The sequence below is a fragment of the Carassius gibelio genome, chromosome A23 (assembly GCF_023724105.1).
Source record: "Carassius gibelio isolate Cgi1373 ecotype wild population from Czech Republic chromosome A23, carGib1.2-hapl.c, whole genome shotgun sequence".
Lineage (NCBI taxonomy): Eukaryota > Metazoa > Chordata > Actinopteri > Cypriniformes > Cyprinidae > Carassius > Carassius gibelio.
In genome coordinates this window covers 9,337,390-9,364,367 of record NC_068393.1, presented here as the reverse complement: position 1 = coordinate 9,364,367, position 26,978 = coordinate 9,337,390, and the positions used below count along the sequence as shown (strand labels likewise).

Sequence of the window (26,978 nt, the reverse complement as noted above, 5' to 3'; positions counted from 1 at the left end):
GGTGTGAAACAGGTGTTAGGTTGATTGCACCTTGTGCAATGTGGAATTAGTTTACAGATTTTTCAAGCACTTTGTGATACATTTTGGAAACAGGAGATGAGCCCCTTTTCCAATGCACCATCTAGCTTGATAAACCCCTCCTCAAAGACTTACTGTTTGTCAATTTTATTTTGGGTAACACATATTCTGAATGCCTTCGGCAGAATTCGAATGAGCCATTTTAATCTAGATGAATCTAGATGAATCTAGATGAATTTCAAGATCACAGTGAGATTAATCTAGATTAAAAAAATTAATCTATGCCCACCTCTAATATATGTATATATATATATATATATATATATATATATATATATATATATATATATATATATATATATATATATATATATATATAGTAATAGTCTCTCGAATGCTTTGTACTATTGTAAAAAATGACACTTATGTCTGAGAAATGAATTAATGTTTAGCACGTTAAACTATTTGTGGGAGTAGTGTAATAAATAAAAAGTGTAATAATAAACACTGATCTAAATGTTCTTAGACTATAACATTCATCAAGTTACAGTGTAAACATTCTTTTTACTTTTATATCATATTGTGTTATATTATATACAGCATAAATACATCCTCGCGTCGTACAAAATATAGATACAATGTGCCTATTATAAAACAAAATATTTCACGTGATTTCAAAAATTTTAGTTTGGATTTATAGTTTGGAAAAACCCAACTAGTAAATGTGTCCAAGTTGGTCACAATAACAAGTTAACTGATGCAAATACGAATATGACTTACTCAGCAGATATTATCTCTTCTGCTGCTCAAGCCATGCGTTGCATCGTACTCTTCTTTTGAAGTACAATCTGGCTTATTCCTCTCAGCACATCTTCTTCCAGAACAGTACAGTACAATACAGAACAGTAGATGAACTTGGTGAATCTCGGTTCTTTGTTTATTGAAGTGACATGGGTATTTACATATTTGCGAGTCTCATGTGGATGATAACCGTAAGAATAGCGCGATGTGCGTTGACGTGATCACATTAAAGATAATGAGCTCAGACGGGAAGGACTGGACCTTAGGTTGGCTTCATACAGATTACTTAAAGAATATTTGTTTTCAACATGACTTAATTTTAAAGCAGACATTTCTCTATAGATACATCTCTCATGCCTGTTTGTTGAGTATTCGCTGAGTTTCAGTTCATTTCAGTGACGTATTTCAGAAAGAAGTTATTCAAGGAGACTGAGAAGTCAAAAAGCTCACCCTGTTTGTTTTCTTTACTTTATAAAAGGACAAAATGTTGTTGTTATTTTGAGTGTTAACAAAAATAAGTATACACTTAACAGTTTCAAATGATGTATAACACTTAACTGTGTGACCAAAATCGAAAGATAATTTTTAGTGTCTTTCGCACTGATAAGAAAAAAGCGAGCTGATCGCACCAGTTAAGTGAGCCAAGTCAGCTGCTCTGTCTGATATAGTATTTTCCCCTCTTTGTGAGCATCTTCAACATCTCTGGCCATTTACAGACTTTGTAATTTTTCCACACAAATAACATTTTGGAAAATGCTTGCAATACAGTTTGTGTGCAAGTCTGGAACAGAGATTGGCTGAAATAAAACAAAGGAACTGGTTTCTAAATGCACATTTGGAGAAAAAATACGATTTATGGCCATTCAAATATTTCTTACATTAATTGTTTTGGGACATATACTGTTCTTCTTGGCTAAAGGAAAACAATTATTTAAAAAAATATATAATTTTCCAGGATAACAAGGATTTTTCCAGGATATTTTACATTTTTACTCATTTTCCATATTTTTTTCCTGGACTGGAAAATTGTACAGGTTTTTTTCAGGATGCGTGGGAACCCTGAAAATGCGCAGTTTAGAGGTAGAATGACAGACAAGGAAGGCAATGATCTGGTTTTCACCACCCACGCTGTGAAATTCATAAATTTATTCTTAAGAATGCCTATTTGCTGTCAAGCGTGGCTTTGGCCGATGGCACAACAGGTTAACCATACATCCATAAATGAGCAAATATGATGGAATATCACTCGACTCAATGCATTGGTTCCAGTCACAGCCTCTTACTGTTTTCACCCATGTATATGTATTATCTTTTCTTTTTAGCATGTTTATCTCTAAGAGCAGCTGTAAATGTCATGTGCATAGCAGGGATCAGTGTAAGGGCCAAAAACAAAATGCTCTTGACATCTCAGAATGTAATAGCTTTCTCGCTCTACTCAAATCATCATCTGCTTCTAATGTGAGGTCTTCATGAGCAATGCAAATAAGAAACGTTCCAATGTCAATAAGCAGTTTTCAGTTGGTTAAAAATAGTAGTGAGGCAAGTGAGGCCCGAACAAGGGCACTTGACACACAGCGGTAAATAAGTGACACATCCGCACAGGCAGTGATGGCAGGAGAAAACAGAGAAAAAGTGAAGGGAGGTGTGAAGTGGGGTTACGTTCGCCTCAGAGCTTGTCTGGAAAGTGCCAAGTCTCCAGTGTGGCTAAGACTGAACTTGAATCGACCCTGTGCTGTTCATATCAATTTTGTATGGGGGAGTGACATCATTGATATGACTGCTGGTGTGGGATCCAAAGCACCAGGCTCATCTGCTCATTTGTCTGCTCTCCTCATGGTGCTCAGATCTTCAACACCTGTGGACTGCCCTGGAGACCAGTCTCTGGCTGTGGCAGGGCATCGTGTGTTTCAGGGGAGTAATCTCTGCTTTCACACACACACACACACACACACACACACACGCACATACACACATACACACATGGGACAACAATGCAGGCCAGACACTCTCAATGCTTCAAAACGGTTAAACCCCCCCCCCCCCCCAAAAAAAAAAAAAACCGAGCACATAAAAATTAACTGCATTCACTCGGCCGGGTTTAAGGTTTATTTAACATGGTATGAAATATTACAGCAACAGAAAAATCTAATGTAAAAATAAAACACTGCATAGTCTTCAGTGTATGAATTAAATATAATGATTCTTAATTTAAAACTTGCCACTCACTTGTCATTGGTCAGCTGTCAAAAAGATTGAAAAAAGTTGACATTTTTTCAACTTGAAAAGATGCTCTGAGCTGCAGAAAAAGACTCCGGCGGTGGCGTTTTAAAAAGCGCTTAGGACTTTTTTAAAAACACGGTTTATTCCATAGGATTATAATGTAAAACACACTGGCAGCTTCAAAAAAGACGCCAGATATCAAAAAGATATTTTAACGATTTTATCATGATAACGCTACGATGTGGACTTTCCCATTCTCCTAGAAGTTTTATTTATTATTAAACTTTAAAGTTATCATCCTGAACATGCTTTCAGAAGATACTGTAGAATTACATACATTTTCGCTTTGGCTGTTAAAGCTTTAAGTATGAATTTGGGATCCAAGTTATAACCCATCCAAATAAACAGAATTTGCTGCTGTTTGTCAGTGGATGTATATCAGAAATTTTGTTTGCGTTTCGTTTTTCAATTTCACTGGACTAATTTGTGGTCACAAATAAGCAATATAAAAGAGGGTGCATGTTTTTGTGCAAGCAAAAGCATCGTTGTCATTTTCCACCACCAATGAACCACAAAGAACACTTAGGAAAATATTCCAATGTTTCGAAATTACACCTATGCTGTTTGGCTGAACTTATGGCTCCTCTAATGCATATACAGCATGAAGACTGTTTTTAGTACCAAGACACCAAGCCCTAGTATTCACAAAACATAAGAAGTCTGCCAAAATGGTGCACAAGGACTTTTGTTATTCATGCTTGAAGTCGAAACCATCATTTTGATCTGTATTTGTGTTCACTAAGAAAGGATGCATCTATTAAGGAAACTCATTTCTCATGCAAGCCGCAGCAGGACAGGAGTTTGGGATTTCTAATATAACTCTGAAAGACTGGATGTTTTGAATTCAGTGTCTGATGTATTCTTTCAAGCAATTACCTTGTCCCTTGCACAAATCATTTTAGCACATGCTTCATTTAAACTCTGCAGACTGACTCACTTCAAAAAGATATTTTTGTCCGCAATCACCCTTCACTGGATAATTTATACGGATTCAATTGAGTCTTTTTGGCAATTCATCATTGATATCCCATGCTGCCAGTAAGCACTGAGATTTGTGGAGTTTGTCAAATCTTTATTCTTTGGAGTTGCTTCATATATATATATATATATATATATATATATATATATATATATATATATATATATATATATATATATATATATTATTATTATTATTATTATTATTATTTTTTTATTTTTATTTTGCCAGGGTGCCAGGAAACTTGGGTGATAAAAATTATATTTTGACAGTTAGGGGAGCAAATTTAAAAGTGCATCTACCTTCAGTTCTTATGAACCTCAGTTGTAGCCGGGCAATTTATTCTAGAGAGCTGTCAACTCAGCTTCTCTCTATAGCAGGAAGGAGCCAGAGAAGAAGTGCTTCAGCCCTATTTGCACATCAAGAGAGGTATGCAGGTTAAGGCTCAGGCACCACTCTGCGTGACGTGCGGCACAGCAAGAGAAAGAGCAAAAAGATGATTAGAAGAAAACGAGGAATGCACAGGCCTATAAAGACTACAGTAAGGCCATCACCCATGTGCTTTCAATCAGGGGAGGAAATCTGTTCCTGAACTAAGATGAGCACAGCAACCATTCTGGATGGTGATTAGAGTGTTGCATCTTTACAATGTCTGTGCCTAATTCCCTGTTAACACCTGGTATTAAGATGTGTTTTGATCGATTGGATCACAAGTAGATGTGGGAGACACTTTCCCGTTTATCCCTGGTGTTTTCAGCAGTCTCTTTCGTCCACTTTCCTGATTTCTTTGAGGGGCAGGTGTGTGTATGGACTTGTTCTGATCTCTCAATCTAATATTGTGAAATAAGCTTGAAGCAACTTTCATTTCTGCTCTGATAGCTGCAAAACCATGCCGAATGCCGTGGGTTTGTGTTAGAATCAGGAAAGGTAAAAGAACATTGTGCAACCAAAACTCATTGGAAATAGGTGCTAGTTACTCCAACATCAATATTGACTTACTACACATTTCGCCACAGTTTCAATTAAATGTCTTGTGAGAGGAGCAAAAACGTATATTCGATATGTGACTATGACACATTGTTATGTTGGTACAGGCGTGTTTTGCTGTTTTTATTACGTGTTATTATCATGTTGGAAAATAAAAGAAATTCCTTCACCAAACCAAACCCAACCCTAAACCTACCTGATAGTGTTAAAAATGCAAAAGTTATATGCAGGCTTGAGCTGTTTGGTCGAATAGTAGTTTCACAGGATTTGCACCTGAGCACTTCACCTCACAACTGCAATGCCGTATTGCGTGAGCTATGTGAGCTACCGAGTTACAAAACCCATACATATGAAACTGTATATATGACACTACACAAGTATCAGTTTTCTATTCTGGCAGCATGTTCAAATTCAAATTGTTTTGAACTGCTAACATAATATCGTACAAGGCATTACAGTATGTTAAAAACAGGCTTTCTTAATCGAAACTCTGGCCCTTTAAATCATAATTGTGTGAAAATTGTTTTACTGCCTCTAGTGTTCATTTCAACCAGTGACTGCAGTGTATCGTATGTATAGGTGCGAGTTTTGCAGAAATGTAGGTAGATGCCGTATTTCCAATGAGCCTGGGTGGGCTTTTTACATTGGTTCACCTTCAAATCAAACTTACGCTTTACAGCTGTATTTAGATTTGTTGCCTCGACAAAAACACAACTTAAAGCCAGGTGTAAACAGGGCCTAGTATAAAACACTGCAATGTCATACACAGCAATCTGCAGCAAGAAAGAGAGACGAAGTCAATGATTTTCAATAAGAGTTGCCGTTTTCTGGGGAAATGAGTGATTGAGACTTGGCTGCAATTCAACGAAACTGAGACGTTTCGCTTTATGCAAATGAGTAGTGTGCAACTGGAGCAGAGTCAGTGGAGATCATGTGATCTGTCTTGTGTGAGATTTCCTTAACAGTTTCATTAATAATTCTTTAAGTACTTTTAAGCAATAAAGGAGAAATGCTAATTTATTGAAAAAATAAATGCTTTCAATGATTCTTTAAGCTGTAAAACAAACTGATTCATTAAAAAAAAAAAAAAAAAAGAAGAATTACTTAATTGTTTTACTTACGATACTTTTAATTTGTGAGATTTTATTTAGACAAAGTCCTAGCGGGACACGTGACACCACAAGGCATGATAAAAAGCCTAATCAGCCAAGTTGGCTATATGTGACAAGCTACAAACTGTTTTTGGATTGCTTTCTATTTCTGCTCCATCATAGCTGACAGCTGATTGCATTTTATATAATATTAAAATCATTTAATTTTAGTTTGGATATCATTGTGCTTGACTTTTATAGCCATAATGAAAGTAAAAAAAAACAAAAAGATAATTTATCACATATATTGAAAATAAATTACTGTGTACATATTTTTAAGTTTTATTCATTTAATTATGTAATTTTCCATATTGTTGCAATTGTGAGACAACAATGTGCTTGCAGAGAGAGCCCACCACATGCTCTCCTGACTGACTGTGATTAATTTTGCGTCTTCTAGCCGTGTCATGTCTGGTATGGACAAAAAAAATAGCTTGTCACTGGAATCTTATTGCATCATGTGTGCTTTCGAAGAGGCTAGCGCCCAGCAGCACAGTGACCTGGTGACCTCAAAAACACTGTCAGTGTTGAGAAGGGCATAAGAAATTCTCTAAGCGAAAGAGCATTTCTGATCAGCTATTTTCCGACTTTCAGAAACAAACTGCAAACAGTAAGCATAGACTTTTGAATAAAAGATGTACACTTTGCATTTATGAGATCTAGGTTGATTTAAATAGAATGATGCATGGCGCATAACATGCCACATGTTTAATTGATATGCATGTGTCAATGCATTCACTGAGCACTGCCAGTGTGAAGCTGGTATAAATATTGCAGTTTTATGGCTCTTCTGTTGCCCAGGAAGACATTATGAGATACAGCCTCGTGATGTAAAATCCATAATCCATTAAATTACAGGAACATTCCTGACTAACCAATGCCATCAGATAATGCAGATGTCAAAATGTGACACACTGCACCCCGGCATATATCTAGTTGGAACATACAGCAAAAATTAATGGACTGTTGAAAATACCAAAAAGAAAGATAATTTTGTTGTCACCGGCAACTCTCACCATTAAGACGGAGTAAAAGTTGCAATTTTTGTACATCTTGGTCATTAAATTCTAATAATATCATACAGTACTGCATGAATAAACATAACGTCATGCATGATTGGTGTTGCAGAATCATTCAAATTACTGAGAGGACGAAAAATGTCCCAAATCTTTGTGAGCTTCCTAAGTTGGCAGCGTTAAGGCATTACAAGCACGCTTTAGATGCAAAGACCATTCCAAATGGTAGGCAGCATTTATTCTACTTATTTTTTTCCCACATACCTTCATTCGGCCAAAATCTGCAGCAGCATCTATGTGATTTATTAAGCGCCATTAAAAAATGTCCACAGAACATGGAGGGCATAGAGATTTAAAAAAATAAACTACAAAAAAATGTGTAATTAAAAATCTAAAAGTAATGACACACAACTAATAAAACTACTAAAATGTGATACTCTACAAAATATTTGAAGATGTTGTGTATTTTTATGTTTATTAGAGCATGGACTTGTTAGCAATATTAAAAACAGCAAACAAACACTATTTGTAAGTCCCTCTGAAAGCATTACAAAGCTCACTAGATTAAAAAGTGAGAAAACTGAAGCAGAAAATGCAAATGTACCTGTACTGAGGGGGAGGAATGCCCTTTGCGTCACAGGTCAATGTAGCCTCTTCCTCCAGTGAGCCCACTGTCAGATCGCTGGGCTCCATTCGCCATTTCGGCCCATTGAAAGACTTATAATCCACACACTCTGAGAGCAAACGACAGAATACAATTACATATTTATATCTTAATGCAAAGTTTAAGCTGCAGTGTGTCATTTATCCATTATTATTTTACTTTTAAAACTTAATGGAATTGTAAATAAAGAACAGCACCATACCTGTTCTTTTAATAAGTAGAGACAATTACATATAAGTCAAACTGAAGGTTTATTCCTTCAAAAGATACACTATAGCTTTGTGACACTATTAAAACACTGATCTGTTTGTCTGAGTTTCCTAGGCAGCTGGAGAGAGTGACATTGACTCAAGCAATGCTGTGAGTTTAGTGGCAAGAATATTTTGTCTAACAAAAGCCTGATGGGTTTAAAGTCGCCATGAATTCAAGATTGACAAGTCTTATTGTTAAGGAAAATTACAGGGTTTATTATAAACCATTTATTTTTGTATTCCACTTTTTTTTTTTTTTACATTTCATCAAAAACTTCACCTCCTCCTCTATTCTCTGATGACATGTGCACCATTGAGAGGACAACAACGAACCAATTAATTCCCAGTGGACAAAATCAAGCCTAAAAAAATCTTCAAAAAGCTGTTTCATTGGATATACATAACAATAAAGAAGAAAAGATTATTGCAATCTCCGTTTCATGCAGACTTTAAAAAAACCTGTTTGCAATTAATAGTTTTTGCAATTCCTTTATGTTATACTTACACTAGTAAAAAAACAAAAAAGACACACTTAAGCTTTGAATTCAGCTTATTTGACATGAACAAAAGAAAATTCTATTTGGGCATACAGCGGAAATCAACAAAAACTGTCTTTAATGATCTTCTTTAGTTATGAGCTGTTATCAGACTGACAGTATCATTTGTGATTTATTTTTTAATTTTTTTTTATATTATTTGTTCTCTTAATTAATAACTATTAATTAAAAACTATTACTACGTGTTTTTTTTGTTTTTTTTACGGATGTCTTAATTAGGATACAGGATTTAACATTTTCAGAAATTTTAATTAAATGTTCATGTAAAATTTATGTATTTTCGAGTTGTAATTTTGTAATATGAAAACAGTAGGTAGACAACCAGAATGTGTAATAACGCCGTGGCTAACTGCAAGTCAGTCGTGTGTTAAAATCATTCGTGAAACTACCGCCAGGTGGCGCAAAGGGAAGAATTGCGAACTGAATGTAATTGTAAAATGTTGTTTTGTAAACGGAGAGGAAAGGAAGAGGTAAAACAACAATAACATTTTAATATACATTTAAACATTCTTAAAAGCCATTTAAAAAAAATAAGATATCATATGTATATCAGACGTAGATCCCTAAATCAAATCAAATCGCAATCAGATTGCAGCATGCTTCTGTCATCTTTTTTTTTTTCTTTTTTCTCAGAGAACCTGTTTTAGATCATATCATGATGAAACATGCACTTTTCACCCCTAATAAAAAAAATGGAGTTGGAATTTTTTTTTTCATGAATCAGTTCATTCAGTTCACAAAACCAGTCTGAATGATTCATTCACAAATCAAACTGGTCCTTGAGTTCAACTCACAGACTCAGTGATCCCGTCACAGCCATTAACAGCTCACAGGAGGTGAAGAATGACTCAAATTGCAATCTGTTCCTCACTCAAAGCTATCATATGGCTTCAGAAGACCTGAAATACAGCACACATGTTGTACAGACCACTTTATGCTGCTTTTGCATCCTGTTTGGAGCTTGAAAGCCTCAGCGGGGACTCATGGAAAAGAGCAATCAGTAAAAAAAGATTCAAAACATCTTCTTTTGTTCTTCGGTGAAAGAAAGCCATAGATATGAATCAACATGAGGGTGAGTATAAGATGACAGAAGCATCACTTTTAGGTGACCTTTGCCTTTAAGAGATGGAGCTCTGGGGGTAGTTTAGTATACATATATAAATCAGACTATTCCCAGTGAATTCATATTGAGAGAAATAATTTCCCCTCCGACATCTGTAGGAAGTGGAGCCATAAACTGTGACATACTAGTTCAATTTCCTTGGAGGACACATTGTATCGAAGCCTCCAAAACACAACTCAATTCATTATCAAAACGACTGCACAGCTTAATTGAAACCCCCTTCACCAGGTCCGAAACACGTCCTGTTCCTGTAAGCCTGATTCTGTACGTCAGAGACTATTACTGTCTTCCGTTTATAATCAAGATATAGACTGGTAGCAATAAATGCTGCACATTTGTTCCTGTCTGCCATGGATTCACACAAAAACAATAAATGACCAGACAGGTTGAAAACATACAGTACATAATGCTTCATTAATCAAGGGTATGTTTTTTGGGGGAGTACTTATCATATATGTGCAGTCAGATTTTTTTTTTTTTTTAACTCTGAGCTACAGAACACTGCTATAGTCTACCTTAGAAAAGATTAAGTTAAAGTTGATAGAGACATAGTTGTGAATACACCACAAGAGCCACAGAGGGAAGGAATTACCAATTCATTTTACCTGCAAGATATTCCATGATTGATAGCAGCAAAAACTGTTTCCATAGTAACATCATCTTCAGCTGCCAGGGGCGAGTGCTACTTGAATCCAGTGTGCCGTAAATGAACGGCTGCTCTCTTTCTCTTCCTCTCTCTTCCTCTTGAGAAAACCACGTGACCTGGAGGACCAAATTATAAGAAATTAGAAATACTTCGTTATTGGTAGTCCAGTCTATTTTTCTCAATTAACTCTTAACAATTAGTTTTTATGCAAAAGAAAGACACAAGGTAATGAGCGGTGGCTGCTGTGTGCTTACAATATACATTATGGAGAAAAATTATTACAGCGCTAATGAAGCTAATGTGGCATAAAAGATCACGAGTGAGATCACTTGCATTCAGAACGATACTCTTTTCCATGATGCAAATTGATATTGATCGGCTGGAGATTTCAACAATAAAAAAAGCATAACCAACAACTGCAAAAATCTGCATGTGAATGCTTTTCACTTAAAATCACCCATATAAACAATGAGTAAAAACCCATATAAACAACATGAACACACATAAAACATTTTTTTTAGCTTAATGTGTCTTAATATATTAATATATTAATGCCCGGTTTCACAAGCCCAAAGTAAAATGCATGTTTGAGGTGTAACTAAAAGCAATTTGCTACTGATTTGTAGGCACACCAATAATATTTCCCCCCCTAAGGTACATAAAAAAATAATTAATTAATAATAATAAAAATTAAAACTATTTAAATGTCCAAATTTAATTAAGATTTAATCATGGCTTAATCTAAGCCCCGTCTGTGAAACTAGGCCTAAAACAATGACATTGGATGACATTTAGTCCCAGTTTAAAATGCATATTTTAGCTACTTCAACTGAAAATAACTTGCACTGATATATCAGAAATATATGTTAGTGCCATTGTTTTGTGTCAAGTTTCACACCAGTAGTGTTTTTTTTTTTTTTTTTAGCCATTTTTATAAAAACTGCTGAAATATCCTACTTTAACCAAATCCTAGTACTGGCTTGAGCTAAATTCTGTCTGTGGAACCTGGCAACTATGTATAGACAAGCAGATAACCCACAATATGAACATAAAGAGTATTTTTCATATTTCTGCAGTTTAGCTCAGGGCTCATCTGTTTACCTTTATTTAGTATAAATATACAGTATGGTTTATATTTCCATTTGATCTTTTAATATGACTGTTTTAGTACATTAAAATGACACGTGGAGGGTAAGGACGAACTCAAGCGCAGACAGGAATCACAACACACAGGGTTTATTATCAACAAAAAGGGGAAAACAAAACCCACAAGGGGGAAAACAACAACTAGGGCAGAGACTAAATGACTTAACAAGACTAGGTTGACACGATAAACAAAGACTCTTAACACAAGAACACTAACTACAGATAAACAATCACAGGACTCACAACGTCTTCTTCTAAGTGCACCAATGAGTAACAATATATCACAATAAGTAGCAAAGTGTAACAATAACAATGAACCGCACAAGACTAATAAGACGTAACAGGTGGCACAGGTAAATCAATAAAGACTAGGATAACAAGGGGGGCGGGGCAAGGAAACGAGACAACACAAGCACATGGCCCAAAGACAAGGCCATGTGCTTGTACACAAAACACGGGCCTGTCATGATCCTGCCTCAAGACTAGAGGAAAATCAAGGACATGAGGGCAGAATCATGACATAAAATTCATCAAGCATTTTTTTATGTTCCACTGTCACGATCTCCAGCAGGAGTGCCCATGAGCTCCATCCCATACCTTTGTCACTCACCCAGGGCTCAATTTCTCATAATCCTTTATCAACACTCATCATCAGTTCACAGCTGTCTCATATGAGAAGGACTATAATGGTTACACTCACACACAAACATTAGTGGGGATTGTTAGTCTGTAATGTTTTCCAGTTTTCCTGCCAGTGTTCCTGCCTATGTTTTATTTCCTTGTTTTTCCTGTGCCTTGTCTTGCCTTGACTTTCCTTTGTGGTTTTTGGATCCTAGACTGTTTGTCATTGTTTTGCTGCCTGTCCTGATCTGTGCCTGTTTTCAAATTACTCTTTTGTCCATGCCTTTGATGTTAACAGTTTGTAGGTTTTTGAACCTGGCCTGACTGTCAACGTTTGTAAATAAAGCCTGCATTTGGTTTGTCAACTTAGTTGTCACGCCCCTACTTTACACCCACGGTTTTGTGGTCTGCCTGAGATTCCAATGATCCATGTAGCAGCATATTGTTTCTTACTGAATTGGTTCAATGACTCTTAAATACAACCCATTTTCACCACCTACTGTAACGATGTAACCTGCAGAAAGATTTGGAAAAATCCACCAGAGTTTATATATATATATATATATATATATATATATATATATATATATATATATATATATATATATATATATATATATATATATATATATTTAATCCAAACCAATATTTTGATAATAAAAGGTAACTGGATTGCTCAGGACATAGTAACATATGAATACTGATAAATACATACTGATTAAAAAAAAAACACATTGTATAGCCTGAATGCACTGTAAGTCGTTTGGATAAAAGCATCTGCTAAATGTATAAATGTAAATGTAAATGAAGCCATATCACTGTCATATTGCTATTCCCACATATTGTACCTATTAAATCAATTGTAAATCATCTGATTTTAATGAGAAAACATTACCTACTGAGTCATCAATTTATATCCAAAGTCTCCCTGTACAGCAACTGTAAATGATTAAACAATGATTTTGTTAACAGCATGTATTTTGAAGCAGTTATGATAATGGCTTTAATTTAACACTGATTAAATTAACATTTGATTAAAAAAATATATACACAGATAACACTTAATCCCTATGCAAACTGTCATGTTAGTAAAAAGCCACAGAATTTGCACTGTCCTGTAGCTTTTTAACTGTCATTGCTTCCAAGATCTCTAAGAGACTGAAGTGGATGTTGTTTAACAAAAATTAATCATAAAATACATGCATTATGACTTATTTAGAATAATAACTAAAATAGTGTATGGACTTAAATACAAGAAGCTTTACAGTATTTTTATTCCAGCATTTACTGATCTTAGTTAATGTTAATTTCAACATTTATTAATATATTATTCAAATCAAAAGTTGTATTTGTTTACATTAGTTAATGCACTATGAACTAAGAAGGCAGCAGGTGCAATACATGCAGTTTTTCGCTGAGGAGCCGAGCCGGAGACCCAGTAGCTCAGCGGTGGTACAGCAACCATGGCGACGGGACGTGGCATCTCCGTTCCCTTCTTCAGGAAACGAGGGTTACTAGGTGTATATGGAGCAATTTGAGGTGATTAAAACCCTCTTGGGAAGGCAGAGGTCTGCCGGAGAAACACTGGCTCTAAGACTATACCATGGACTATACGCATACGAGTACTGATTAGGTCTCAATATGGAACTCAGCATTCCATGGTTCTCACGGATTCATCATGAAGGCCTGGCACCGAACGTTCTGAGCTGCCCAGCTGCCTAGGGTGATGGAGGATCTCAGCAGGGTCTACAGTACGGACAATCTGGAGCAGCTATGAGTGAGCTCGCAACCTGAACGGCGAGGGCACACCCTGTGCCTAATAAGCCAGGGTTATGGCATCCACAATCCAATGGGCCATCCTCTGCTTAGAAACGGCATTCCACTTCTGCCGGCCCCCGTAACAGACAAAGAGCTGGTCTGAAGTCCTGAAGCTTTGTGTCCAGTCTACGTAGCATCTCAATGCTCGGATGGGACAGAGCAAAGCCAGGGTTCACCACTTGGTCTTTGAAGGGTGTAGTGGGAACCTTGGGCACATAGCCGAGCTGGGGCTTCAGGATTACCTGGGAGTCAGCTGGCCCAAACTCTAGGCACGAATCGTTGACCGAAAATGCATGCAGGTTGCCTACCCTCTTGATGGAGGCCAGTGCAAGCAGGCAAATGAGTTTTCAATCAAAGAAACTTTAGCTCAACTGAATGCAAAGGCTCGAATGAGCCCTGCTGTAACGATTTAAGCACTAGAGTTAGGTCCCAAGAGGTCCCGGGATTTAACCTCCTAGCCCCTTAAAGGAAACTGATGATGAGGTCATGCTTACCCAAAGACTTCCCCTTCACGGGGTCATGGTACATAGCAATAGCGGCAACCTGGACTTTGAGGGTGGAGGGAGACAGTCTTTGCTCCAGTCCTTGCTGCAGAAAGGACAGCACGACCGCAATTGGGCATTTTCAGGGTCTTCTCAGCGAGAAGGTCACCTAGAACCTCCGCGTCCTGTACAGGGACCAGACATGGAGTTTCCAAAGGTCTGGACGGGGGTGCCAAATGGTGCCCTGTCTCTGAGTCAGTAGATCTTTCCTCAGAGGAATCGGCCAAGGAGGGGCTGTCGCGAGGAGCACTAGTTCAGGGAACCAGGTCAGAGTGGGCCCATTCGGTGCCACTAGCAAGACTTGATTGTTGTTGATTGCTGGACCATCAGTGGATGGAGTCGCCATTCTCCCAGGAGCATTGCTTGAGACAGCTCATCGACCATATGGTTGAGCAGGCCCGGAATGTGAACAGAACACGAAGTGACCTTAGAACCTGCTGACTTCAAAGGAGGAGGTGGCGGACAAGTTGCGACATGCGACGGGAGCGCAGACCTCCTTGTCAGTTGATATACGCCACGGTCGCTGTGTTGTCCGTATGGACCAGCGTGTGCTAGCCTAGTAAGTGACATTTGAGACAGTTCAAGGCAAGACACACTGCTAACAACTCTAGGCAAATAATGTGCCAATGCAGCTGCATGCCCGTTGAACGTGGCACCCCAGCCGGTGGCGAAGGCATCCATGCAAACCACAACAATCCTGGAGATCTTTTCTATGGGCACCCCTGTCCAGAGGAATGTAAGATCTGACCACGGTGTGAGGACTTGGCGACTTTCGTGAAGACACGGGGAGACTGGGACAGTCTGAGGGTAGGCCCTTGTACTGATACGCCCATCCTTCAAACGCAAACTGCAGAAAAGGTTTGTGGTGCGGAAGGAATGATATATGAGAGTACTCATCCTTCAGGTAGATCGCTGCAAACCAATCATGGGGATGGATGCACTCGAAGGTGTGTTTCTGCGTCAACATCTTGAACGGTAGCCGATAAAGGGCCTGATTCCAAACTCGCAGATCCAAGATCAGTTGTAACCCACCGCCTTTCTTGGGTACAATGAAGTAAGGGCTGTAAAACCCCATCCTCATATCAGCTGGAGGGTCCGGCTCTGTCACGTCCTGCCCCAGTAGGACTGCAATCTCTGTTTTCACTGTAGTGAATTGGATAACGCTGAACTTGGGTGGATGCTGGGCAAACTGAATCGCAGTGCCAAGGCTGATGGTCCGTAGAAGCATACGAGATGGGCTGGGTAGCGCTGAGCAGGTGCTTAGAAACCGTACAAGCGGGGCTAGTAGAACCACAGCAATACCCGCGGTGGGGCAGTGAGGTAGAACCCAGGGACCCAACTCAGGGGGTTTGTGAGCAGGACAGAGTGTGTGAGTGTGGGGAGCAGGGCTCACCTGGTTCCACAGGTTGGCAGAGGGTTCGTGAGTAGGGTCTTTGTAGACGCTCTCTAAAATGTTATTTATTTATTATTTGATCAACCGAATGTGTCCTCACTGTTTTTCATTCGTAAAAAAAAAAAAGAAAAAAACCTGACCGTTTATATAATTACTATTAATTAAATATTAAATGTTCTTATTAATGCATTTACATTTTTACATTACGCATGTACTGTACTAATGTTTTTATGCTAAATTGTACTGTACTAAAATTTACTATGGTTAATATTTGGTTACTAATATCTCCTCCATTCTGATTATATGTTTCTCAGAAGCAAATAATTTGCTGTGCAAAACATTTCTGGATGGCACCAAGTCATGTTTATCCTAGGTGCACTACATATTTAATGTTGTGAGGGTCATATGTTTTTTAACCTTGTGTAGTTTTGTCCATGCTTTTCAAGGATAAGAGCTTGTCATACAATCTGTCCATGTTGGCTTCTGCCTAATCTGACTAGTTTCTACCAAACAGCAGATTAATTTGCACCCACATAACACAGAATTTGATCAGAGTAGACCTGTGACCCATTTTTTGGATGCAGCCCACCAGTGAAGAACCAACACTCAACGTCAGTTTCTCATAATACACTTCATAGAAGCACTTCACAGAATTCACTGATGCACAAAACACACACTCACACAAAGGCGAGTAATATCCAGACCACTGAAGACGTATAAGGACACTCCAAGAATGATAATTATTGCCATCTCTTGTAACTGCCAGAGCGTAAAGCCTCAGGAAGGATTCCCCTCATCTTTCAAGTTTTAGGCTTGTTTTAGCTGGAGTAAGTGTGTAAAATGGGATTTAAAGTCTCTGGATTTTGTTTGAAGAACACTGTATGTCATGTTTCCTTCTTGCTAAGCAGTCTTGAAGTGAAATCCTCAATGGCAGTGAGCCTATGAGACCTTCTCATCACACTGAACCGTCTAGTTCATTCCCATTAATAAAAGTGTGCACTGTGTAATTAGGGGCCCAGTTATTTGCAGCCTAATTTAAAGCATTTAATGTAACAATTCAACATTCCTCCATATAAAATACCCTGAAGATGTAAAGCCACATCAATAATGTTAAATATTCAAACTCTGTGAAGTGAAGAATGCTTCAAAGACCCAGCTCCACGGCATTACAAACAACTCTCCAATTTCTTGATTATGTTTTCTTGTTCCTTGACTAACATAATCACGGGTCAATACAAAAACACTCTTTCAAATGTGCAGTATATGTGTGAGTTTCATTACAAAAATTGTTGAAAAATGTTCGCTGACGTTTTTTACGACTAAGACGAGATAACACTGATATGACACCGACGTCATCAAAATGTTAACTGTGACTATATCGACATGTTGTTGATGAAAAAGACAATAATAAAACTGTTTTCAATTCAGTATAGCTAAAACTGTTGTTTTGTTCAACAAAAAGAGGAAAAAAAATATTATGGAAAACCATGCTTAGGGTTGTCAGATGTCAAGAGTTTTAAACCCCTAATAACAGCTTTTCTCTTTCTCATACATTTTCTATGGGATAATTTAGTTTTATCCTGTGGTGAAACAAGTTTACATAATTCTGCCCTGTGATTTACTTAATCTTCACAACCTGGCAACCATGAAAACATTGTGCTCCTTCACGTGGCTGCTTGTGTTTTATGCTGTGACTAAATCTGCAATCAAGCCTTCTCTGTGACAAATCCACACATGGATCCTTTCTATATTGTTTGCGATCTTGGTTGCAGGTTGCACTTGCACTTCCAAGTGTGGAAGTCTGTTTTCACCACAAAATAAAAAATAAAAGAAGGCAACTATAAAGAACATTTGAAATATGACACAGACTAATACTAAGATGAAAAAAAAAAAAAAAAAACGCCAACAACATTAACACTAGTCCAGATCTTTAACTATATGCAACATGCAAACCCAGTTGATGTAGCTGAGATACAGAATGTAATGAAGCATTTTTCTAGTGTAGCAATAAATGACTTTTAGTATTCTTCTGTAGACAATATTCTATCACTAGCAAGTGTAAAAAAATACATTATGATGCCATAAAGTGTTTCAGAAAACTGAAATATTAGACGTTAAGACAAAAAGAAGCATTCTAATAAGCAACATACTCGGACAGACAGTCCATTTGTGACAAATAAATCTGTTACTGTCCCGTAAAATTGCATTTATACTGTAGGTTGGTTAACTGATGTCTTCCTGTCACAACATTTTATTCTGTATAATATGCGTGTGCGATCTTGCTGGTTTATGTTTTGATGATCCTCTGCGAGGTATAAGAGGAATTATTATGTCGCTGACCGGCCTGACTGATTTTCTCAGTTACGAAGCTGTTGAGTGCAGTTTAGCGGGAAAGATGTTATATTTGTATTCATTTATTTCTTTATTTTACAGGGTGGATGACACGTCAAATAAGCCTGAAACAAGAGATGAATATCTATTATTTCCCTTACATAAGGACACAGACATAAATGGCATCAGGTGTGAAATTTATTTTTATTTATTTTTAATTTTTAAATTCAAATTAATATATTTTTTAAGCTCCTGTAGTGCAGATAAGTTACAAAATGACACCAGATAGCAATATAATATTATTTAGATTTTAAAAAAAAACAAATTTTTAAGTAGACTTATTAACTCTTTCCTATGGTGCCCGGGAGGTGACATGTTCAGTTCACTTAGTTTCGTTGTGGCCACAACATAATAACTCATGAGAACATGATAATATGTCGTGGCCACAAGGTATTAATTTGTGGCAACATAATATTAACTCATGGGAACATGATTTTATGTCGTGGCCACGAGATCATTTTGTCGAAGTGATGACATTGTTATGTCGTGGTCTTGATATGCTATCTTGAGGGAATCCATTTCTCGTGCCCATGAGTTTAATGCGTAAACAAACCTGCTTGACCATAGCAACCCGGTAAATAGATAATTTATTTTTTATTAACATTAAACATTTAATATTTGTATATTATTATTATTATTATTATTACATTAACTTATTAGGGTTATATTTGTATATTTATTGTTATATATGCTTATTTCCCCTTTCAATGTGTGTATCACGTTACCTAGTTAACATTTTGTATAATTATGCTAGCATTTGCTAGCGTAACAAATATTTTGCAAAAAAAAAAAAAAAAAAAAACACCAGACAGTTTTGACTTTATGATTGTATTTATGCCCATGTGTAATGAAAAATGAGTGTGTTGTGTTTACATTTACAATTTAAACTACATGATTATTAATTTCTCAAGGGAGTATTTATAATTGCGGTCTATTAATTAGCAGACGAAAAATTTAATATGTTCAATTTAAACTTTATTGGCATGTCCAGCATTTACAGTAGGCTATTATTTAATAAAGTATTCAGAACGTTAATTAAAGAGATTGACATGAAGGGAAAAATTAATATAAACGTATTTATAGAACGAGTCAATCTTTTGTTCAATATCTGGCTCAGCTTGGTGATCATCTTCAGTTCTCTCTTCACATCAGTTCAGTCAGTGTACTGTTTGAGTAAATGAATTACTCCGGGATATTGGTTTGCTTGAACTCAGAGAGAGTGTCAGCCACATTAAAAAAGTTAACAGCTTAAGTCATTTGTGGATTAATGCGTATTGGAGACGCGAACCGTTTCAAACGATTCAGTTCGATTTGGTGAACTGGTTCAAGTAGATACGGTTACACCGAATGATTTGTTCACGAACCGGATATCACAAACTGCTTTGTTTTGAACTGTCTTATAACAGACAAGGAAGAGAAGACAATGCTGAATAAAGGTGTAGTTTTTGCTATTGCTTTTTTTGCTATGCTTCAAAATATTCTAACTGACCCTCTGATGTCACATGGACTACTTTGATGATGTCTTTCTTACCTTTCTGGATATGAACAGTATACTGTACACATAGCTTCAATGGAGGGACTGAGAGCTCTCGGACTAAATCTAAAAAATCTTAAACTGTGTTCTGAAGATGAACGTAGGTCTTACGGGTTTGGAACGACATGAGGGTGAGTTATTAATGACATAATTTTGATTTATAGGTGAACTAACCCTTTAACATGGGGAGTCTATGGGATTGACTCCCTTTTGCAGCCAGCCTCAAGCGGCCAGTCGATGCATTACAATTTTTGTAACTTCCTTATGGGCTTCACGAGAGAGCGGGAGGTTGCCGCTCGGTATTAATTGGTAAAATCACGGCGACCTCATGAAGACCTAGGAAAAGGTTTCTGTTTAAGTTTTAATGGAAGTTATCTATGTTTTGATCATCACTCTGAATTAAATCCAGACGTTTTCTCTGACAAAAGCAAGATTTTCTCAACTTTTTGTTAGAAATGTTACCTTTTTTAATGAAACATATGCACAAAGTTTTGATTAAGGAAGAAAACAGAGTAACCATCTCTTTCTTTTGGCATATTGCTTGCTTAAATTTTTATACAGTAAAATATATTGGAAGGAAAGAGTTAAATGTATAATATATGTATGTATATATATATATATATATATATATATATATATATATATATGTATTTTTTTATAAATAATTTGCAATCTGTGTGTGTGTGTCTAAATATATATATATATATATATATATATATATATACAGTATGTGTGTGTGTGTTTGTGTGTGTGTGTGTGTGCGTGTGTGTGTGTGTGAGAGTGTGTGTGTGTTTGTGTGTGTGTATAAATATATATCAGTCAGCCCTACTGACCTACTAACACTAACTGTCAAACTGAAGCCCAAAAAATGGAGAGATAAAGCGATGAGCAAGGCCCGACGCTGAGGCACAGTTGTAGTGGACGTCGCAATATTAATCTCAGGTAGTGACGAGTGAAGCTTTCATTCTGAAGCACAAAGCCATTAATAACAGCCTATCAATTGCTTTCTCTTTCTCTCAAACTAGAAAAGTGGCCTCTACGGGTACTGGAGCACATCATCAAAATAGCAAATGAAGCTGGTGGCAGCGGCGAGGAAAGCGATACACAGAGGCGCCAGATTTGTGATAATCATCATTCACTCTGTCCCTTTGCCTGTAGGCACTTTACATCAAAACAAATGACAACTGTATCTCATAGTGACAGGTTAGTTTAAGCAAATGCATACAAGACAGCTTAACAAAACCATTCCCAACAGAAAAACAGCCGTGTGTTGACACTGATATCAGTGAGATTTGGGATAAGCGTGCACATTAATGCATTACTGTTTCCTTTTTAAATTATGAATAAATGTTTGATGAACAGCTGGGTTGTATTTGGCAACATGTGAGATGACCAATCTAGCAATTGAGAGATGGCTGATGAATGCAAACCAAACAAAATTGAAAAGACCGAGCTGAAGGCCGGGGGATTCGACCAATCAGATGAAAGCAGCGTTTCGGCGCCACCCACAAGTGCGAATGAAATATTGAATCCATAAACCGATTTGTAAACCGCAAATGACAAAATGAGAAATCGAGCCAAAAACTAATTTTCCGCTTGTTAAACTAAACGGAAAAAACAAATAAACAAGCCGTTTCTCATTATTTAATTCTAAATAGGAAATGAAATGATCAAAACGTACACGGACCAGACAGGCTTTGGTTCTACTAGCGATTTGATTGGAGACCAACAGCCAATCACAATTTAATTTAATTTCCCAATTGGTTGATTTTGTGACACACTTGTAACGCTGTTGTAAGTTGAGCGAGCGTGTGTCGAAAGTTGAGCGTGCACAGAATTAAGAGGTTTAAGTTTGTGATAGAGCACCTGAGTAAACTGTGTGAGAGGGGTTATTACTGCACGTTAATATGGATAATAGCAAACAAGCAAATACATTTATTGAGCATGGAATCATTTCTTTGCTCAAGCGAATTATTATTATTATTTTTTTTTGCGATTGTTAATTTCTGTTCAAAACATAATGTAATGTGCTTGCAAATATATTGTTCTCTGTGCTCAAAACGTACAATTACTTGCTCAGGACTGAGGCACAGCTATAACGCCATAGTACACCTACATACAGCTCCGTTGTACCGATACTGCCCCCTGTTTCTGTCCCACTTCACTTCCTGTTAGCACGGATCTGTCCTGCATTAATAAAGGCAAAAATACCAAAAAATACATCTTAAAAAAAAAAAAAAAAAAAAAAAAATATTAGGCTTAACGGGATTAGGCTAACAAAGTATACTTCCTTTTTATTGATATACAATACACAAGACTACATCAGACAAATGCTTCAGAAACTTATTTTGACAAAGACATTGCACCCCCCCCCCCCCCAGAAAAAAAATAAAAACCTGTTATGTTTTTTTCCTTCCTCTCTTTCTTTCCTAAATATTGACCATATTTAGTTTCTTTCCAAGAACCTTACGAAGCCGCAAGTCCATTTAAACCTCATTTCTGGAAATTAGAAAGGCTATTAAAGTGTTTTTGACTGACAAACAAAATACTTTTAGCCGGAAATGAAGGTACTTATAACAACCCATATTTTGTAAATGATAAAATCATTCGTTTTTTAAAACCTTCCATTAAATTGTATTTATTTATTTATTTTTAAAGTGTCTTTAAGGATTTTTCTGTCTCATTGTATTGTTAAGTGCTTATCTGTGGAATTAGAGTAGGCACGTGTTTGTCCTTAATTTATTTGCTCCCTCAAGCCCAAAGTCGGAGACACTCATTAGGATAACGAATGGCAGCTTCAGAAAGAGGTCTCAGGACACAGAATTCTTCCCACTCGTACAGTACATGACTAGACGACTAATAAGTCTCATCATGGCTGCTCCCTGTGCACGAGGAGTTTTAAGAACAACACCGTTTTTTAAAAATGTCAACCCACAAAGGGCACTTATGCTAACAGATAGCCAGAATTACTTGTTTTTGTGCCATATAGACTCGGTAAAGTGATTATTTGAAATGCAATTTAGTTCTTGGTGTGAATAAATTGAGGGAAGCGCATATCTATATATATAAAGCAGGTCATTTGAAGATTCTCCAAGGTTTGAATTTTACACAAGTTGTCCATAGCAATGAATGACTTAATTTCACAGCTTCAGTATTATTAAAGGTCCACAGATTTTTTTATCATTTTTTTTGTGCGAGATTTATTAAATTTGCATTAAATTTTCAAATGCAATGCAGAATGCATGTTTAATGTGTATGAGCAATAGAGTCCTCAGTTAAATTTGATTGCAGATTCGTATTAAATCGGTGGCTGCGTGTTGAAAAGACACTTGGCACTTCTAAGCGGTTCGAAAAGTGAGGGACATTTCTTGACTTCTCTTGACTCCTTGTGATTCTCATATTGCCTGCATACTACAGATGAATAATTCGAGTGAAATTAAAAACCAAAAGTTCACATTAAAAATGCAAAGCCATATTACAAGTATCATTTCTAGAGGAAGTGGTTGCTCTCGAAGACAGCATCATATCGGTTCAACCACTGAGCATGGTGAAGTGTAACATCATATGAGAAGTATAAAAAACATAAGATGCCTCACTGATACAATATCACCACACTTTCAGGAAACACAAACAGGCATTTTGGACACATTTATGCTATTCTTTACATTACAGTATTCATGTTACATGATTATAAGAAGAAACCAACATGTACTTTATGGATATAATTTCCACACTATGGTGCTACTTGTAAGTACACTTTACACTACATGCAACAACAATTCTAGGTAAAAATGCCATTCTTGAGAATTTTCTAGTTTCTTTTTTCTTTCTTTCTTTCCAAGAAGCTATATATATATATATATATATATATATATATATATATATATATATATATATATATATATATATATATATATATATAAAACACCACTGAATCAACCTAAATACATTTATATCAGCTACTTATTTTACAGGTTAAATCAGGCAGAAATGGCTCTTCAAGGCATGCAGATTACCAATTTTTAAGGTGTATAGACCTAAATTATTATAGATAAAGTAATAACATTATTATAGCTGTATAAAATGTGACTGGAGTAACAGGGACATTGTAATGTAAAGTATGAGGCACTTTTGTACTGAATTCCTGGCTCTCCTCAGGGGTTTTCCCGACAAACCAGCAGAGCACCTGTGCATTTCTGCAGGAGATGCCCAGCTGAAGCTCAGCCTGAACTTCACTGCAGCAGAGCTCCTTATATCCCTGCCTGTCAAATCCAAAGCTGTCAATCAGCATCATTCAGCACACGCTGTTTAACAGTAAACCAACACGAGCTGATGGCTGAGCTGATATCTGACGTGCAGATTAAAGTATCTGCTGCTGCAATCAGCACTGATTCATTGTGAATTATAAATTACATGAAATTATAAGGGTTAACCTCAAAGCCATGCAAGGTGAAACAATGAGCAGGCAGAATAACTATGATAACAAAACGCTAAATTCAGATATGAAATGTTATACTTTACCCGACTAACGTGTGTTTTTATTATAATTATTATTATTTCTTCAGTCTGTGCTCCACGAGCGGTAGATGAGAGCGAGGTGCTGACATCGCAGTCACTGAGATTTCGGGAAAACCATTTTGCCAAAGTCCAGAGATAGAGATAGAGAGAGAGAGTCAGAAGAAAGCGCAGGCTGTAGGAGGGTTTCGCCCTTTCTCCTTCGGTTCTTCACCCCTGAATATATTCCAGCACGGCTCCCTCGCAAATGTGTCTGCAAACTGCGCGCAAACCCAGACAGTGCTCCTCCTGAGCCAAGCTCACCTCGCTGGATTCACAGCCATACAGAGAAAGAGAGAGATGTTGTTTGCTGCCAGATTTATATTCAGCGTGTCCAGCCAGCGCTGGGTCCAGCAAATCAGCAGAATGATAGCGAGAGACTTTATGAACAACAGCGCCACCTTCTGACCGAAGCGCACAACTGGCCCTTATGACTACAGACGGGAATCATGAGGAATTGTACGCTTTTGGCTCCAGTTTTAATCCCCCTTAACGATTCTGGTAGCATTAACCTTATTTTATTTTATTTTATTTTATTTTTTCACTTCTGCACGAATGAATGAATGAATAAAAAATCGCATCTAATGCCTTCAGAAGTTATTGCCAAAATGATCGTGATTAAAATAATAAATAATTAATGAATAAATAATGAATTAAATAAATATAAAATTACTTAACTTTTGAATCGTAGGCCTAGTGTATCAAGGTTTTCACGAAAATATTAAGCAACAAAAATTATTTTCAAAAATTTTAAGAATATGTTTTCTGAACAGCAAATCAGCATATTAGAATGATTTCTGAAGGATCATGTGACACAAATACGGAATAATGGCTGCTAAATATTTCAGATTTGCATCTGAGAAATAAATTACAATTTTAAACAAAAAATTTAAACAAAACAGTTATTTAGAATTTTAATAATATTTCACAATATTTCAGTTTTTACTTTTTTGATCAAATAAATGCAGCCTTCGTGAGCAGAAGAGACTTTATGTTTACATAGCTATTTAAATGAGGACATTACATAGACTTCTACTGTTTTTAATATACAAACAGTTGCACTTTTTTTTTTAACCTAAATCCACCCCAACCCAAAGCCTTCAACATTTTTACAATTTCAAAAAACCTTAGTTTACTTTATTTTTATACCAGTTTTACAAATGAGGACATCCCCAAATGGAGGTTTTTGGCGATGTTGTAAGGTTTTGCTCACTTTTGGGTACAAATTTGTCCCCAAAATATAGTTAATTATGTACACACACACACACACACACACACACACACACACACACACACACACACACACACACACACACACACACAATCTTAATCCATATTTGTCTTGTTTTCCAGAATATATATCCAAGTGTCCATAAAACATTCATTATAAATGAAAAATAGAATATTACATCTTGTCTTCAATGAAATCAAATAATATTTAATGATATTTATGCTTTGCAAATTGGGAAAGAAAAATAAACATGTTTACCCTTTGAATTATGTTTACTTTTTCTTACCCTTTGGCAAATAATAATTTATAAAAAAAAAAAAAAAAACATAATATTACATGTAATTTTGCTTCTCAAGTAAATACATAAATATATTTTGTATTAAGGATGTTTAAATATTTAAACTGGAAAAGCATAACTTTTTTAAATTTTATTTTTTATTATTTATTTATTATTATTTTTTGGTTGCATAATTAGTCAGTTTAGATGTTTCCACACGAATCCAGATTTTAGGATTCCTCCCAAAACATTTGTTGCATCAAACTTTCATTTAACATAAAAAACTGACTGACACATCTCTGACACCCACAGCACAGAGCGAGCTGAACTTGTTATGTGAAACATGACAGGCTTGCAGTTATGCTCAATGCCTTGATAAAGAATACCTATCTGAGTGTGCTCAAATCGACCTTGAAACGAGACTTGTCAGTCCCATTCAGGAACAAAAGACATGACTCTATGGGTGCCACCATTCCTCAAGTGCAGTTGGACCTGGTTCCAAGAGTGTCATTAGGTCTCTGCGATTGAACTTTACAACTGGTTTGAGCTCCTCGCCATTACACTATTCTAGAAGGGTTAACAAGCTTTACTAGCAGGCGTTATTCAGGTCTCTGTGATAAACAAGTCCCTTCATCTCAGCACGCACGCAAACCTATAATTCAAGGAGGAGAGGGACTTTCTGCTTTTTGTTTGTGCGTCAGTCAAGAACTTCAATAAAAACATCACTGTCTGACAGCACAGACCCCACAGGCCCCAACATTCACCCACAAAAAACCCCCCTGCATTTTATTAGCACTTTCCAGACATATCCATCCATATCACGCCATTATAATTGTTGTTGGAAATAAATCTCTGAACAAGACCGGAAGATTAGATGATCTTTGGAAAGGTCGAACGGCGCTCCGCTGGGTGTTGAGAACAGGTCAATTCCAGAGACAAACCCCAGTAAAATAAGCTCTCTTTATTAAAGCCGAAGCCGTGTTCTTCCCCACTGCCAT

General features: G+C 36.7%; 1 protein-coding gene across 1 annotated transcript in view; it reads right to left on the bottom strand.

The window, feature by feature from the left end:
• Window positions 1-10,578, bottom strand: part of LOC127945171 (contactin-3-like) — a 63,739-nt gene extending 53,161 nt beyond the window's left edge. Inside the window, exons 1-2 of the mRNA XM_052541765.1 lie at window positions 10,433-10,578; window positions 7,837-7,966 (exon numbers count right to left, since the gene is read on the bottom strand). Of these exons, the coding sequence (XP_052397725.1) occupies window positions 7,837-7,966; window positions 10,433-10,487 (185 nt within the window). The 5' untranslated portion in view covers window positions 10,488-10,578. The remainder of the gene's footprint in view (window positions 1-7,836; window positions 7,967-10,432) is intronic.
• Window positions 10,579-26,978: the final 16,400 nt, after the last annotated feature.